This window comes from Enhydra lutris, unplaced genomic scaffold, assembly GCF_002288905.1.
Source record: "Enhydra lutris kenyoni isolate GAN:26980312 unplaced genomic scaffold, ASM228890v2 scaffoldscaffold24, whole genome shotgun sequence".
Classification (NCBI taxonomy): Eukaryota; Metazoa; Chordata; class Mammalia; order Carnivora; family Mustelidae; genus Enhydra; species Enhydra lutris.
The window spans coordinates 494,819-511,984 of record NW_019154108.1 but is presented as its reverse complement, the minus strand read 5'-3'; the positions used below and the strand labels follow the sequence as shown (position 1 = coordinate 511,984).

The window sequence follows — 17,166 nt, the reverse complement described above, 5'->3', positions numbered from 1 at the left end:
CGCGCGGGGAGGGTCTCGGCGCCCCCCACGCCCCGCTCCGCCCGCCGCGGGGGAGCCGGAGCTCTTTGTGGGAGCATCTTGGGGGCGCGTCCCTGCCCCGCGGCCGCGGCTTCCGACAGGCCCCCCTCCCCCCGGCCGGACTGTGCAGCGCCGTCCGCAGCCCCTTCTCAGACCCCCGGGTGGGGAGCACGTCGGTGCGTGCGCAGGGCCCGGTGCGGGGCGTCCCGCTTCCTCAAGGCGGGGCTCACGCTGCGCTCGGGGCGGACGGGGGCGGGGGGCGCGAGGCGGCCTCGCCCCCCGGCTGGAATCCGTGCGGACCCGGCGAGCCTCGTCGTCCCGGCCGGGCCCCGCGCCCTGTCCCCACTCCCCAGCCTGGGCGAGAGGCGCGCCCTGAAGTCGCGGGGCCGACGCTGCGCGCGGGGCGGGCGCCTCGCCGCTCCCATCTGCGGGAGGAGGTGCGCTGAGCTCTGGGGGCCTCGTCCAGCCTCCGGGCCAGACCTAAGCCCGCGGCACGTTTTGACGAAGGCCTGTGAGCAGACACTGCCTGTTGGGGAACCGGGACGCTCTGGGGCGCTCCCGAGGGCTCTGCTTTCCCGCAGCCGCGCTTTGGCATCGCGTTGGCGCGTGTCCGCGGCTGTCGGTCCGCTCCGGTCCTTTTCCGCCGCGGCTGCAAAGCGCTTCTTGCGAGAGCAGGTCGCTGGGTCGTCCTCACTGTGGAGTAGGGAGGTGGTGTGGCTTCGGAGGGGAAGGACCTTCGTGCCTTGATGTGTCCAGGCTGGATAATGGCAACTGGGCAAGGCCACCTGAGCGAGCTGGAGGCTGGGGAGGACGGACGTCACCGGGCCTCCTCCCCAGCTGGGCCAGCCTCCTCTGTCCCTGGGACCAGGCCCTGGAAATGAGCTGGGGAGAGCTCCTGGCGGGGAAGTAAGTGGCTCTTCCTTCCGACCCAGACCCAGCGTACTGCAACCTGGGGACCGGTGGAGTCGCATTTCCCAGGCCCTCCAAGCAGAAAGGGGGGGGACGTCAGATCACACAGACAGGGACTCTTCATCCCGCTTTCTTTAACTGGGATTTGTGTCGCCTGTTTCTGTCACTTCTTCCAAAGCGTCCCTCTTTTCTTGTTCCAGTCCACACCTGTCTTGTTTTGTACCTGTAAGGTGTTCATAAGCACTCTTCGTACACACTTTCAGAAATTTCTTTCACTTCGCCTGTGAAGGGCAGTTAGCCTGTTTCAGAGGTGCAGAAACAGACTCAGGAGAGGTAAGGGCTGGGCCCAGGAGCCAGGATTGGACTCAGGCCTCTGCACTTGGCAATGCTTTTCACACACACGGGCCCTCAAACTCAGGGCTTCTCCCTGCCCCAAAGCTCTACCTCCGTGACTGGAAGATTAGGGACCCGTCAAAAAGAGGCCTGATTGTCATTGTAGACACTAAATCCAAGACCTCAGGAGCTCACACCGTCTCCTACCCTCTCTTTGCGTTGCAGCCCTGCATGCTGGGAGTGTCAGACGGAGGAGGACGGTGCGCTCAGAGGGCTGAGCTCTTTGGGTTCCGTGGAAGGCGGCATGGGCTGAGCTGGAACTGACCTGCATGACCAGCAAAGGAGGTGCGGTCCTGTGGGGGAAGCTGTGCTGCTGCCTGGGACGGTCAGGAAGCCTTCCCACAGGAGGAGGGCTGGTGTGGGGGGAGGGGCGTTTGCAGAGGTGGGGGGTGCTGAGAGCATGCTTCCCTGTAAGGAGACTCAGAGCTCCAGCACCGTGTTGCTTGGCCTGAATTTTGGGGGAAAGCTGTACCTTTTATGGGGGGAAAAAGTCCCATGTTTTTAAAGTTGGCAACTAATTCAGAACAATTTTCAGAATGTGCAGAGCAGCCCAGTTCTGCGCGGAGGCCCGCTGCTGCCGCACACTGCCAGTTTGCTGCCTCTGGGCTAGACCTTGGAAGCACTTGTCCTCCTGAGATACACTAAAGCATGACTGGAGGGGGAGTGGCGTCTTCTGGCTGTTTTTCTTTGAGAACAAAAAGCATCAACAAGATTGCTGTGGGTGCTGCCTGGAGCTGGGAGGAAGAGCTGACTTTACACTCAGGCCTTCCTTCCGCCAGCGCATGGCGTCTGACTCTAGCCTTCCACAGGGAGAAGGCCTGCAGCCCGGTGGTTCGCGCTCGGTGGTACGCGCTCCCTTGGCCAGTCACAGGCCCGCAGGCCTTCAGGGCAGATCTGTTCAGGAAGGCGGGGAGCCTAAAGGGGGGCGTTTTCTGTGTGAGCTGGGGTGAGACGGGACACAGCAGACTGGGGTCTGGGTTTGGTTTTTATTCCAGGAGCAGGTGAGGGAGCACTGGGTCAGGAGCACCGTCTGAGGTCAGGAGGCCTGCACCCGCCCCCGCCACTCACAAAATATGACCTTGGATGAATAATGGGAAGCATGCCTAGAAGGTAGTAACTTTTTAAAAAAACACGAATTATTTTAAAAGTTTTTTTTTTAATAGAGAATTTTTTTTAAGTTTTTTTTTTTTTTTTTAAATAGAGAAAGATATGGGAAAATAAAATTCCCTCCACTTTTTCCTTCCCTCTCCTCACCTGAGAGGGAACCACTGTGAGTGTAATATCTTCTAGGCTTTCTGCAGTGCCTGAGTATAGACCAGCCAAGTCTGGACGTACAGGTGAATGCGGAATATGTGGGTTATTGGTACGATATTGCACAATGTGGTAAAAATATGATCTGCATTGCCAGCTTTAGGACCAGCCTTACTATACTGAAAATGCTTTCAAAAATACATAAGTGGGGATCATATGTTACTGTGTGCTCTGTGACTTACTTTTTTAACTTAACAATGGGACTTGGGGGGGTGCCTGTCTGGCTCAGTTAGTTGAGTGTCCGCCCTCGGCTCAGGTCATGATCCCAGGGTCCCGGGATGGAGTCCCGCATCGGGCTCCCTGCTCAGTAGGGAGCCTGCTTCTCCTTCGCCCACTGTTTTCGCTCTCTCAAGTAAATAAATTAAAAAACAACAACAAAGAAAACAAAAAAAACCCAATGGGACTTGGATGTCTTCCAATATCAAAAACATAGGGGCGCCTGACTGGCTCAGTTGGTGGAGCGTGTGACTCTTGATTTTGGGATCATGAGTTCAAGCCCCATATTAGGGTTAGAGATTGCTTAAAAACAAACAAACAAACAAACAAATATGGAGAGGCACCTGGGTGGAATTTCGGCTCAGGTCACAGTCTCAGGGTCCTGGGATCCAGCCCCTTGTCGGGCTCCCTGCTCAGCGGGAAGTCAGCGTCTCTCCTCCCTCTGCCCGTCTTCCCCCCTTGCTCCCTCTCAAATAAATAAGTGAAATCCTTAAAAGAAGAAAAGAACTTAGATATGCTTCATTCTTTTTAATGGCTACATAGTATTTCACGGTGGAGATTCCCCGTGATTCATTTGAACAATCCCGTTTACAGGCACCTCGACTGATTCCAGCTTCCTCCCTTGTAATAACGCTGTAGTCAAACACGTCTCTGTGCACGTGGGGGCATTTCTGCATAAAACGTGCTCCTACCAGTCAAGCTGGTGAGCCAAAGGGTATGTCATCTTAAATGTTTATTTAAGCATAATTCCTTTTGTTTAGTGGGATCTGGAGATTGTGCGGAAGAAGATTGAATTCATTGACTTACTTGTTTACTTGCTTGGGGATAGGTCATGTTTGGGGTTAGTTAGTGTATATGAAGCACAACATTCACAGGCTCTGAAAGTCAACACCTCCCTTCTACCTCAGCCCTCCATTTCCCTTTTTGGATGCAACTAATTTTTCCACTTTTTGTGTATCCATCTAGAAATAGCCTGTGCATCTGTAGGTAAATGTGTTTTCCGTTTTTTTTTCTCTCTAAATATGGTAGCATACCAATTTGCCACTCTGTTCTGCTTATGGAGTTTTAAAAAATTAACGTACATCTTAGATACCATTCCCTATCAGAGTTCTGTGCATTTTAGGTTCTCCCAAGTTAATGCTTAAAAAAAAAAAAAAGTTTAATTAATTTACACTCTTTCAAATTGCCCCATGAAATCCTTTTCTGTCAAATTGTGGTTTCATCAATTCTTGACGCTCTTTCTAAATTCTGGACTTTAATTCTTTTCTCGTTAATAAATCAAATATCTTGCCTTTTTATGTTTTCTTCCCCAGCTTTGCTCACTGTGATGTGCAGAAGTGATGACTTTTTACGAGGCTGAATCTGTGTCACTTTTCTGTGGGCCTCGAGTTCTGTCCTGCTTAGGAAGCCTTCTCCTGTCTCAGGATTAACTTATATTTCTTACATTTTCTCTTTCCTCTTCATTATTTCTTTGTTTTTTTTTTTCACTTAAAGATATTTTACATTATTGGGGTGCCTGGGTGGCTCAGGGGGTTAAGCATCTGCCTTCGGCTCAGGTCATGATCTCAGGGTCCTGGGATCGAGCCCTGCGTCGGGCTCTCTGCTCAGCGGGGAGCCTGCTTCCTCCTCTCCCTCTGCCTGCTGCTCTGCCTACTTGTGATCTCTCTCTCTCTGTCAGATAAATAAATAAAATCTTAAAAAATTTTTTTACATGACTGTTTCTTTCCTTCTGCCGTCTTTCAGGTTCCTTCCTCTCGGACAATGGGGAAGTCAGGGTTTGAATTCGTCCGTGAGTCTCATTAGCCAATGTGGGATCTCTATTTTCTTTCATTTTTAGAGAGATTTCTTTCTTTCTTTTTTTTTTTTTTAAGATTTTATTTATTTATTTGACAGAAAGAGATCACAAGTAGGCAGAGAGGCAGACAGAGAGGAAGGGAAGCAGGCTCCCCGCTGAGCAGAGAGCCCGATGCGGGGCTCGATCCCAGGATCCCAGGACCCTGGGATCATGATCTGAGCTGAAGGCAGAGGCTTTAACCCACTGAGCCACCCAGGCGCCCCGAGAATCGGCATTCTTGGTGGACACATTGCTGTGCCAGGTTGTGGAGCTGGAGCACAGCCCTCAGTGTCCGGAGAGCCCCCTTGGAGGGGGTTATAAGTGAGCACACGGTGCGGGTGGCTGGACCTGGCAGAGTGTGACCAGGCTGGTTAGGAGTCCATTAGTCCAGTGGCTCTGGGGAGGGCTCGAGGGAGACCAAAGGTGAGAAGATAAGAGTAGTCATCGAGAGAAAGACAGGGAGGCTCCCAGCTGGGGTCGTGGCAGTGGCCGGTGACCGTGAAGTGTTTACGGATGCACTAGGTGTCTGTGATAACGAACGGAACCAACAGTGACTGCTTTCTACCTATAGCCTCTCCTTGAAACAGGCAAGTCCACGTGACAACCCAAGGCTCAGATATGTTCATTCATCTCCCCAAGGTCACACACTCAGAAGAAGGCAGTCGGGGGCCTTAGCCCCATCAGGATTACCTGGCAGGAGTGCTGTCTGGTGTCCTGGGTTTCTGTCTGGAGTGGGCGGGTGGTGATGTTTTTCGAGGGTGGCGAGAACCATGAAGACTAGCGTACTGAGATGGTAGAAGAGTTGCTGTTGACTGGTACTCTGCGCGTGTTCTGGCTGAGGGGCCTGGGTGTGACAGATGGGCGGAAATATCTCCTGGGTGGGCGGGTGCGACTCTGGAGCTCCGAGGGCTTGTCCGGGATCCCGGGGGAGAGTTGGGAGTCATCGCTGTGCAGGTGGGTACGGACAGAGCACACAGAGACAGATGTGAGGTATCAGGTGGGACTCCCTTTTACAAGGGGTAGAAAATCTGGTTCCCTTTGGCTGAAGCAGAAAGGAAAGTGACTGGCTCACATCCCTAGAAAGCTCAGGAGTGGGTCTGGCTTCGGGCATGGGGTCCGGGTTCAAGCAATTTTGTCAGGACTCGTTTTCTTACCTGCTCTTGTCTCAGGCTCTCCCCTCCAGCTGGCTAGGGCGGGGGCTGCAGGTTCAAATCTAGGGGGGAGGGCAGCGGTCTCTGCCCCCAGCTAACCCTGCAACAGGCCCTCACTTCTCATAAACTGAGTGGGTCAGAGGGAGTTGGAATGGGCTGGGCGGCGAGGTGTGAATCCTGTGTCCTATCCATGAAGGCGCATGGACTCCAGGTCTGAAAAGGGTGACTCCAGAGGAAACTTGGGGACGGCTGCCAGAGCAAAGGGATGTAGAGGGACACCTTTAGTTCCCTCTGTAGATGGGAGAGGAAGAAGTTGCGTGGCAGGGGGCCCCTTGGGAAGCAGCAGCACTGACAGCAGGAGAGCAAGGAGTGACAGAGGGAGAGCAGCAGATGGGAGCCGAGGGGAGACGGGGTCTCAGAAGAACGTGAACTCGGTCCAGGGCGTCAGGTGCCGCGGGAACTCAAGGAAAGGTGTGCTGGATTCTGTGAGGAGGCCGTCCTCGCGTTGATCTCGCACTTGACCTGGACTGCCTTCTAGAGGCTCACCTTCCGAGGGCAGTCAGGACGTTTGGGCTCTGCCAGTAATTACGTGCGTGGCTGAGTAGCTTGCTCAGCTCTCTGGGCTTTGGTTTCACCGTGTGTGAGATAACGTGGCTAGGCTGAGTGGCTCCTGTGGCCTCAAGTGCCCTGCAGTGTCTCAGATTAATGAATCTGATCACTTCACACCACCTCCTTACCACAACCCTGGTCCAAGCCTTCACCTGTCACTGGGCTACAGCAGCCACCTGCTACCTGGTGTTTCTGCATCTGCACTCCCACTCCATCCGTTCTTGACCCAGCAGCAGGGTGACCCTTTTGAAAACCTGTCAGTCACACTGTCAGCTCCAGGGACCTCTGTCAGACATGAGCTCTTATCCATGGTCCTCACCATAATCCTGGTGGCCTCTGTCGTGTCATCCGCCTCAGACTTTAGGTGGTCTGCTGTTCTCCTTTCTTCATGTTTCCCTAGTGTACTCACCATTCTGCCACAGGGCCTTTGCACAGGCTCTTCCTGTGGCCTGAAATTCCTTTGCATCTTTTTCTGCTCTGATCAGATGTCACCTGGGGGACACCTGCCTACCCACTCCCACCACCCGCCCCTTCCTCCTCCTTTCACCGTGCTGTATCTTTCTTCATGGCATCTGCCACTCTCTGCATTTGTTTTGTATATTTGGTGTCTGCTTCTTCACTGTGCTCATCCCCTCTCCCACGACTGCGCTGCAGGGAGGACAGATTTTGGTACCTCATTCAGTGCGGGGTCCCAATGGCTTGGCACAGAGTAGGTATTCAGGAAATCTTTTTAGGGGTAGCCAAGTGAGGGGTGGGAAGGGGGACGCTCGGAGTATCCAGGAACCAGTGGTGGTATGGCAAGTGTGGGAGGGGAGGGGACCCCCTTCAGTCGTGGGGCTTTCTGGGACGGCATCTGTCTCAGATACGGTCATCAGGGGAAAAAAGGATTCGGAAGTGATATTACTTTAAAACATGGAAAGATAATATTCTCAATTTTAGCAGTATGAGTTTAATGCGTTCACTGGTCTCCAGGAGGATAAAAAACCAAATAATTTGGGGTAGAAACCAATGAACGTAGTAGCATTGTTTATCTCGTGATAGAAGTAATCTTCGTCCCACTCCCGGCGTAGTCTCTGTCTCTCCTGTTTTCTTGGAGTGCGTGTGTTTTACGGAGGGAATCGTTTCACTTCCCTTCCGTCCGTTGGGTGAGTACATGCAGTGAAGACAAAACGAACCACAGCGTTCCCATGGAACCGGATTTCTCAGCCTCTGTAGTACTGATGTGCGGGGCCGGACAACTGGTGTGGGGCTGCCCTGTGCGTCGTGGGTGTTCAGTAGTGTCCTTGGCCTTACGTGCCAGTCCTGTCCTCTGAGATGTGACAACCAAAAATGTCGCGGGCATTTCCAGAGAATCCTCCTGGTGGGGACGGGGGTGGGCAGGAGTGGGCGTGGGAGCAGAAGCTCCTCTGAGAACCACTGATGTAGAATATTGGGGTTGTGAGTGTGTTCGATTGTGATCTAGAGTCTTCTGCATGGACATTTGCCGACCTTCGCCAGCCGTCCTGATACTGTTTCCCGTAAAACAGATGAGCGTGGCCCCCCCAGGGCAGGGGTGATGGCAGAAACATCAGCAGCCTCCTGGCCTGGAGCGGGTCACCTGGGTGCCTGCCACCCGCCCCGCCCGACCGCGAGCGGCTCGCTTCTGGGCCGGAGCCCTTTTCCGGGGTGACTGAGCAGTGGAGCCCTGGGCCCCTCATGGAGTCCAGACACGTCCGTCTGCCGTCCCAGCCTCTCTCTTCTGTGCCATCCGCTGAACTCAGCGAATGAAATCTCTGACTTTCACTACAGTTTGAAGGGGAAAGCAAGGTGGAGCTTTCGTTTCATGTCCTCAGTAGCTTAACATCTTTCGAGTTCATCCTCTGCAAACCCCTCGACTCCCTGCTTCCAGGGTTCCTTGTGCTTCCTCGCTTCCTGTCGCGAGGGGACCCGCCACGCTGGCCGCGGTCCGCCCGCACTCAGGGCCCGCACAGCCTCACCGACCGGCTCCCTGCGCCGCGCGCCCGTCCCGGCCCGTCCCTGCGCCCTACTTTGTAACCGCGGGTCTGTGCCTGTCCACCCCGCACTGGTCCCCCCGCCACCACCCGCCCGGCCAGCGTCCTTTCCTGCGTCTGTCAGTCTGTTTAGTTTTTCGGATTCCGTGTGGGAGTGGGATTCGGGGTCGTGTTTCTCCGACCGCTGCGCGCAGCACGATGCCCGCTGGGGCCGTCCGCGTCCTCTCGGGTGGCGCGGTTTTGTGGTCCCGCGTGGCCGAGACTGCCCCGTGGTGCACACACGCCGCGGCCTTTCCACTCGTCCGAGGATGGACCCTCGGCTTGTTTCCACGTCTTGTTGATCGTGAGTAACGCCGCAGCGAGCGTAGGGGTGCGGGTTTCTCTTTGAGCTGGTGTTTCCGTTGTCTTCACCTGCAGACCCCGGAGAGGGATCGCCGGGCCACGCAGGACCCGACACTGTGACCTGAGCCGAAGGCAGACGCTTGACCCACCGAGCCACCCTGGTGCCCCGTCGTTTTTTTGATACTCGCCGGTGGACAGGTGCGAGGTGCTTCCTCACCGCGGTTTGGAGTCGCATTTCTTTGAGGCTAAGTGATGACAAGCACATTCTCATGTGCCCATTGGCCAACTGTGTCACTCTCAGAAAAATGTCTTTTCAAGTCCTTTGCCCATTCTTTAATCAGGTTGTTTTTTTGATATGAAGTTGTGTTCATATATTTTGGATATTAAGCCCTTAATGACTCGCAAATACCTTTTCTCAGCCAGTGGGTTGCCTTTGTGTTTTGCTGACGGTCTCCCTTGCTGTGCAGAAGCTTTTTTGATGTTTTCGCAGGTGCTGAACCTTTGTTGTTCTCGAGGCACCTGGCTTAAACGGAGCTGCTTTGACCAGTGTGGAAGAGCTGGGCACCTGTGTTTTCTTCCAGGAGTTTTATGGTTTCAGTTTTCACACTTTCCTTCTTCCATTTCGAGGTAATGTTGGTGCGTCGTGTCAGAAAGTGGTCCGGCTTATTCTTCCGCCGGTTGCTGTCCGGCCGTCCGGCACCATTTATTGAAGACTCTGCCTTTTCTCTGCTGTGTCTTCTTTCCTCAGTGTGGCTTAATTGACCGTTTACGTGAGGGTGTATTTCTGGGCTCTCTGTTCTTTTTTTTTTAAGGGAGCAAGAGTTGGGGGAGGACAGAGGGAGAGGGAGGGAGAGAATCTTAAGCAGGCTCCACGCTGAGCCTGGAGCCCGACTTGGGGCCCAGTCGCACGACACTGAGGTCATGACCTGAGCTGAAACCAAGACTTGGACACTTAACCGATTGAAGCGTCCAGATGCCCCAGGGCTCTCTATTCTGTTCCACTGATCTGTGTGGTCTGTTTTCATACCACCGCCGTACTGTTTGGATTATTGTACTTTGTGGTGCAGTTTGAAATCGGGGAGGGTGATGTGTTCAGCTTTCTTGTTTCTCAAGACTTCTTTGGCTGTTTGGGGCCTTTTGTGGTCCCATACCAATTTTAGGATTCTTTGCTCTACTTCTGAGAAAAATGAAAAAAAGATTTTGGTAGTATTTTGATGGGGATTGCATTGAGTCTGTAGATCGCTTTGGGTTTTATGGACATTTTAACAATATTGATTCTCCTAGTCCATGAGCATGGTACACCGTACCTTTATTAGTGTGATCTGAGGGTGTTTCTCTCGTCAGTGTTTTACAGTTTTCAGAGGTCTTTTACCTCCTTGGTTAAGTTTATTCCTAGGTATCTTTTTATTTTTGATGCAATTATAAATGGGATTATTTTCTTACTCTCTCTCTTTTTCTTAAAGAAAGTGTGCAGTTGGGTTGGGGAGGAGGGACAGAGGAAGAGGGAGAGAGAGAATCCCAAGCAGGCCACAGACCCAGTGTGGAGCCCAGTGTGGGGCTCGATCTCACAACCCTGAGACCATGACCGGAGCCGAAATCAGGAGTTGGACACCTAACCGATTGAGCCACCCAGGCACCCCTTGATCTCCCTTTTTGACAGCTCAGTATGAGCGTATAGAAATGCAGCTGGTTTCTGTATGTTGATTTTGTATCCTGGGGCTTTACTGATTTCATTCATTAGTTCTTTTTTTAAAGATTTATTTTTTTTTAACTTGACCGAGAGGGAGAGGGAGAGCTTGAGCATGAGCAGGAGGATGGAGCAGAGGAGGAAGCAGGCTCCCCACTAACAAGGAGCCTGATGCGGGGCTCGATCCAAGGACCATGGGATCATGACCTGAACTGAAGGCAGACGCTCAGCTGACTGAGCCCCCCAGGCGCCCGAGTCTTGCTTTTTCCTTTGCAGTTTGGCTGCCTTTTATTTCTTCTTATCGCCCAGCTGCTCTGGCAAGGTCATATATTCTTCTCGACAATCACATAAAGTAGGTTAATTTCACTCCCTTTCTTCGTGGAGCGTTTGAAGCTCAGAGGGTTAGGAGCTCAGAGGGCTGATGAATGAAACTCTTATATGAATGAATGAATGAAATGAATGAAAGCTTATATGAAACTCAAACCTAGGTTTGGTCCAGAGTCCAGAAACTGTTTTTTATATTGAATATCAGACTGACGTCGATATTAGAGGGTAGGGGGCTGTGAAATGTTTTCTCCCACGTGCAAAGTGCTGTTGGGAATTCAAAGGGGAAACTGAGGAAGAATCCAGAAGTTTTCTGGAGGCGTAAGTGTCCTCACCTAAAGTAAAACCTTGCGCTAGGACATGCATATCCGACAGAATAAAACGTAAAGGGAAAACTGTAGATAGTCAGAGCTAGTAAGGGGCACTGTGTGGGCGGAATGTCCAGAAAGTTTTCTTCAGAATTTTGTTGTTAAGGTGGACCTTGAGTTTGTTGTCATTCACGTAAGTGGCACCAAGGAGGTCAGTGGCCCGGAATGGCTTTGGTAATGATTTCCGGGCTTTCCCCAGGCTTCTTGGATCTGCCTCGCCTTTTAATAGAACTTCAGCTGGAGAAAATGCTTCATTGCAAAAAGCTGCTTTGAATCAATAACCATGTGAAAAACGAATTTTAATTTTACTGAGCACAACAGCGTCTAGAGACACTGGAAGAACCGTAGTTCCCGGGTGCACAAGCCACCGGTTCCTTGGTTGGCAGTGAGCGGCCACCCGCAGCTGGGAACGGGAGGCTCGGAGGGTGTGTGACAGGGTAGTTCGGAGAGGAGACAGAGATAAGAGGGGGTCAGGATGGCCAAGGACTGGTACCACTCTGCCCTGTCACTCGGCCTCGCAGATGCTGTCCGCAGATGTCCTTGTAGCCTCTCCCAGGAGCTCACGTTTGAACTGGCCCTTCGGGAAGCTGTCACCCCAGACCTTCCGTACACGTTCATCTGCGCTTCGAATCTGGCTTCCTTCTGTGGCAGAAAACCCAGTGGGGCGCAATGATTTTGCTCTTAGATTCAGCAGTTTCCCTCTTACTACCTAAAAAATATCAAAATTAGATGCTGAGCTCAGAGCTGTTGCAGGGCTCCCGTTTTTCTGGAATGTGCCACAGCTCCTATGTCACTAACATGGCAGAGGGTTGAGAGGTTAGAAAAGCAACTGTCCCCTAGGGCGCGGGGGGAAATGTCCTTTGTAGGACTTGGAGATCTCCGCCCGACGCGCGGCCTTCACTACCAGGCAGGCCTTCAACAAGCTACGTGAGGAGAACTCGAGATAGGCCTACTTCGGAGGCCGAAAGTTAGGAGGAGGGGCAGAGAAAGTATAAGAAGGACGTAAAGGCACATTCTGTGTGAGAGGACACGCTGTCTCCTCATCCGGCCGGAGGGCGTCCACGTTTGTGGCCTGCGGTGGACGTCCGCGTGGGCGACAGTGCGAGCGCCGCCCTCTAACCTGTGCCTTCAGGAGAAAGCCGGGGCCCTGGAATTCATCCCGAAGGCCTTTCCCAAGTCAGAATTCCGTTTATCTTGGTACTTAATGACCTTGAGTCAATGTGAAAACCATTATGTTTTTTATAGTTTGTTTTAAAATATAGAGAAATGTATGATAGATTTTCATAATCTCGGTTAAGGGTTTAAAATAAAGAGTTCTGATATGCTAAGGTGGGAAAACCCTACCAGGTCATAAAACTCAACTCTGCAGAATGAGGCATTTCCAAGGGTTAGCTCAGGTCTTCGTGCGTTTTTGGAAAAGAAGGCGTTACTGCAGGCCTCTCTTTGTAACGGTTGGAGTCTTCGATTCTGTGGTGATCTTGGGGACGGGTGGGCGAGTTCGGCTCACTGTGCGACCGTGGGGCCGGGGACTGGGTAGATGGGAGAGGAGGAGGAGGGCGAATGAAGACCCCCCAGCGCCCACTCTCACCAGCAGTGGGATGACAGCGCGGCACGGTTCAGCTTCCGCTGTGTCTCTTCCCGCCTTGACCAGGCGTATCAAGGTGGCGTTGCTCTACGTGGCACGGAAGGGAAACCGTCCGACAAGGACTTCTCCAAGAAGGGGTTGACTAGCGTGGCTGGGCACGGCGGCTTTGCAGTCCGACGTGGTGTGGGCCTTAATCTTCCTTCGTGGGACTTCCGGCTACCTGGTCGAAAGGTGGCTGCCTCTCGAACTCTCCTGAGTTCCAGCCAGGAGAGTGGGGAGAGGAGAAAGGGCAGAAGCCATAACTGAGTCTGTCCCCTTTTCTCAGGAAATGGAGAGCCTTTGCCACGTGTGGACTCCCGTGGACTGGGGCTGGGTCTGACGGCCGCCCAAGCTCTGTGCAGCACATCTGTTTTTGGCGTATCTAGTGCCCGAGTGCTGTGAGAATTGTGTTGAGAGGGGAGAGGGGATGATGACTGAGTGGCGAATAGCGTCTGCTTTGTCTGCAGAGCGAGAGCTACCCAGTGTGCCAGGACTCCAGGGTCAATCCAGTGTGCCAGGGTACCCGGAGCCCCGGGTCCATTCATACAATCGATTATCTATCACACATATTGGGTACCTCTTCTTTGTCAGTCACTGTTCTAGGTGCTGGTGAAGGAATTTGCAGAACAGAATTCCTTGCACTCACGAGGCGTGAGAGAAAAACATTGCAGGAGAGAAAAACATCTTGCAGGAGAGAAAAACATTAACGAGATGAGTAAGTATGTGCATCTGCACTAAGAAAAAGTAAGGAAGGGATCAGAGCCACGAAGTGTTGGAAAGGGGTCTGAAAGGTAGCGTGGGCTGGGAAGACCTTGCCAAAAATGCGGTTTAAGTTAAAATCTAAAGGAAGTGGAAGAGCAGCCTCCAAAGATACCTGGGGTCAAGGTGTTGCAGGCACAGGAAACAGCGCGTGCAAAGGCCCTGAGGTGGGTGCATGATTGATGCGTCTGCAAAATAGTGAGAAAGTCAGTGCGGCTGGAGTGGGTGTAGAGCAATTTTTGTTACGAGGTCGGGGCAGTAACGGAGAGCCGCATCGTGGGGGAAACTGCAGGGCTTATTCTGAGTGATATGGGACGCCTTTTTGGGGTTATACATAAAGTGGTGACTTGTTTGTTCTGAGCTCTGTTTGCACGGGCTCATTCTGGTTGCTATGTTGAGAAGGGGGCAGTGGCAGATGTGGGTAGGCTAGTAAGGAGGATATTTTAATAATTTAGAGAAGATACAGCATAGCCTGGACCAGAGTGATGGTAGCAGAGATAGTTAAAGATGCTGAATTCCAGAAACCTGTCAAAATTAGAGCCCACAGACTTGCCGATGAATGAGATAGCAACTGTGGGAGAGAGAGAGGTCGGGAGTGACTCCCGAGTTTACGGTCCGAGCCACTGGGAGGTTGGGGCAACCGTAACGTGAGATGGAGCAGACCCTGAGAGGGGCGGGCCTGAGAGAGTGAAGTCTGGTTGGGGACATTCTTGGCTTGCCATGCTTGTGACACCGGATGGAGATGCTGAGTGGCCGCTTGGATGTCTAAGTTGGGAGCTCTGGGGCGGCATTGGCTTCTCTCTGCCTGAGCAGGGGATCCAGCAGCAGCAGGAATTTGGAACAGCCCAGGGCTCTTCTGACCGGTCTGACCCAGCCTTGCCTTTGGGAACGGCTGGGATCCTGGTTCCAGGCAGGATCCACACCTGCCCCGGAAAAGCTGGCGTGGTCTTCTGCCCACGGGAGTCCCGTGGCCCCGGCCGGGGTGTCCAGGGGCCTGGCAAAGGAGAGGTTGCCGCCTCACGTGCGGCTGGAAGAGTGGTCTCCGTCGTTCAGTCTGGCTCGACCTTTAGGATCTGCCCCTTCCCCAGGCAGCAGCGGTCAGACCACGCTGCGTTCCCGGCCTTTCCCAAAGGGCTTTTCCCCTGGGACTTAGGACTCTGCCCTGCCGAGCTGTCTTCATGGTGAGAGCGGCTGGTGGTTTGTGGACTTTCCGAGAGGCTGAGATGGCTGGTCGCCCCCTCCGCGTCGCCCGGGACACGCCAGGGGGTGGTGTTGTGATGGCCTGGCGGGGAGGCCAAGGGCCCTTCGAAACTCATCTGGCCGTCCCTGGCTCCGAGTGCAGCCTGGCTTAGGACAGAGTGTCCCTCGCATCCCCAGCACGACAGGACCTGCAGCAGAGAGGCTGAGTTTTGTGTCACTGGGTAGGCTCAGCCTGGGGGTCCGTGCTGGACGAGCGGGGGAGGGAGGGATCATCCCGGTCAGACCCAGCCCCACCTGCCGGTTTTGGGGTGCGGGCTCACTCCTGGTGCCAGAGGCGCTCTTCCCCGGCCCTGGGGGGAGCCAGCTGCTGCCTTCCCTTGCTGACTCTCCAGACCCTGTGGGCAGAGGTGTTAAAGGGAAGGAACCCTGAATAAATATGTTTTTCAGCTTTTTTCTCTATTGTATTTAACGTGGAACTGCCCTTGTTAGGTGCGCAAATCTGGGTTGTGGAACCACTCCCGCCATCCGTCACAGAACTCTCCTCCTCCCGGCAAACTGAGCCGTTAACCAGCCCCCCCGTGCCCCCTCCTGGCAGCTCCCACCTCTGCCTCGAGTGTCCCGGTGGCTCTGAGCACCTCCTGTTAGGGAGTCGTCCAGCATCTGTCATTCCGTGCCCACCAGTGCCACGAAGCGCAGTGTCCTCCAGGTTCCCTCGTGTCGGGGCCTCCTTGTGACAGACGTCACAGCCTCCTTGTGACGGCCGAGGGACGCGCCACACCTTGCGTACCCGCTCATCGCTCGGTGGACACTTGGACTGCTTCTGCACGTTTGCGGGCGTGAATGATGGCGCTAGGAAACGGCGCTCACGTCTCTCCTCGAGACCTTGCTTTTGTGATGTCGGGTTCATGAGTACAAGGGGGACGGCTGGGCCGCATGGTAACTCAGTATTTGATTTTCTGAGAAACGCCTTGCAGTGCATGCCGGGCGCCGGAGCGGAAAGGCTCCAATCTCTGCGCATCCTCTCCGGCACCAGTGGTTTTCTGTCCCTGACGGCAGCCGTTCTAACGAGGGTCCGACGGTGTCTCCTCGTAGTTTCATCCGCTGCTCCTAATGCTCAGTGATGTGGAGCGTCTTTTCGTGTACCTGCTGGCCGCTTACATCTCTTTTTTGGGCACAGGGTTTTTTGTTCTGTTTTGTTTTGTTTTAGGTTGTTCTTGAATTTTAGGAGTTCTTAATGTATTCTAAACAGGGATCCCTAATCAGATACGTGGTTTGCACACGTTCTCTCCCGTGCTGTGGGTTGTCTTTTTATTCTGCAGATGGTACCTTCGGATGTACAGATTTTTAAGTCTTCATGGAGTCCAGTTTGTCTGTTTTTTCCTGTTTTTGCCTGTGCCTTGGCGTCGGGTCCCAGAAGGCCTGGCCAGTCCCGTGTGCTGACTCAGTCTGTTCCGCTCGTTCTTCAGGCTTCGGTCTCCCCATCCCCCGCTTGTCTGTTTCCTCGTTTCCCTCTTCCCGGGAAGTCATCAGGCCGGTCGGCCCAAGCACGTTTCAGGCTCCGTATGGCTTCACGCAGCTGCTGCACACACAGGGCGGGTGTCCCGAGTGGAGGAGGGATTGAAGCAAAAGGAAGCCGGACAGAGAAGCACACGGCACGGCTGGCTGGGCCAGAGGCCCGTGGAGGGGTTGGTGGGCGAGAAGTCGGAATTGGAGGTGAGGCCACACCGTGCTGAGTCTTCTGTGGTGAACGGATGGGCTGAAGACAGATGGTGGCCTTGTGGCCATCGGACCTAGTTTTCTCAGACCAGGCACTTAACCTTTCTGAGCCTCAGTTTCCCCGCTTTACTTATTTAACAAACACTTACATGGTTCCAAACACTATTCTAAGCCCTGTACAAATCTTAACCTCTTGACATCTCCCACCCACCCTAGGAGACGGGTGCCTGAGCACGAGTATTGTCCCCATTTTACAGAAGGGGAAGCTCATGCCCAGAGAGTTTAGGGGACACATCAAGGTCACAGAGCCAGTGAGTAGTGGAGCCGGGACTTGAACCCAGACTCTCTGGTTGTAGATTTCATGCTCTTAACCATAGGTTAGGCTGCCTTTCTGAAATGGGGAGAAGCATAATTTTGACCAAATCCTGCCTCAGAAGTTACCCAGATGATCTAATGAGATGATGCTTGTCGGGACATGTTGTATGTTCACAGTGTTTTGCAAATACTATTTATTATTAGTTAAAAATAAGTAACACTCTGGAAATGGATGAGAGTCTCAGGGGTGTAGGGAGAAGGGGATGGGTCAAGGGCCAAGCCTTGGGAAGTCTCCATGCTGAGGTGCGGGCGCTTGGTTTGGGACGACGTGAGGCAGACTCCGTGTTGACCCTTGTGGGCGTGGTCCCAGTCTGTGGAGAGCCTCCAGCCTTCTAGTTG

The 17,166-nt window shown here is 53.4% G+C and overlaps 1 protein-coding gene across 9 annotated transcripts in view; it reads left to right on the top strand.

The window, feature by feature from the left end:
• LOC111150867 (G protein-coupled receptor 161) overlaps positions 1–17,166 on the top strand; it is a 49,962-nt gene that overhangs the window by 6,382 nt on the left and 26,414 nt on the right. For 2 of the 9 annotated variants that reach the window (XM_022508515.1, XM_022508523.1), the window contains exons 1-3: positions 17–924; positions 1,486–1,605; positions 2,316–2,430. In XM_022508515.1, the coding sequence (XP_022364223.1) occupies positions 2,411–2,430 (20 nt within the window). In that variant the 5' untranslated portion in view covers positions 17–924; positions 1,486–1,605; positions 2,316–2,410. Of the gene's footprint in view, positions 1–16; positions 1,606–2,315; positions 2,431–3,441; positions 3,563–8,849; positions 8,973–13,368; positions 13,493–17,166 lie in introns of those variants that run through there. The other 7 variants (XM_022508518.1, XM_022508522.1, XM_022508521.1 and 4 more) reach the window with 7 other exon arrangements.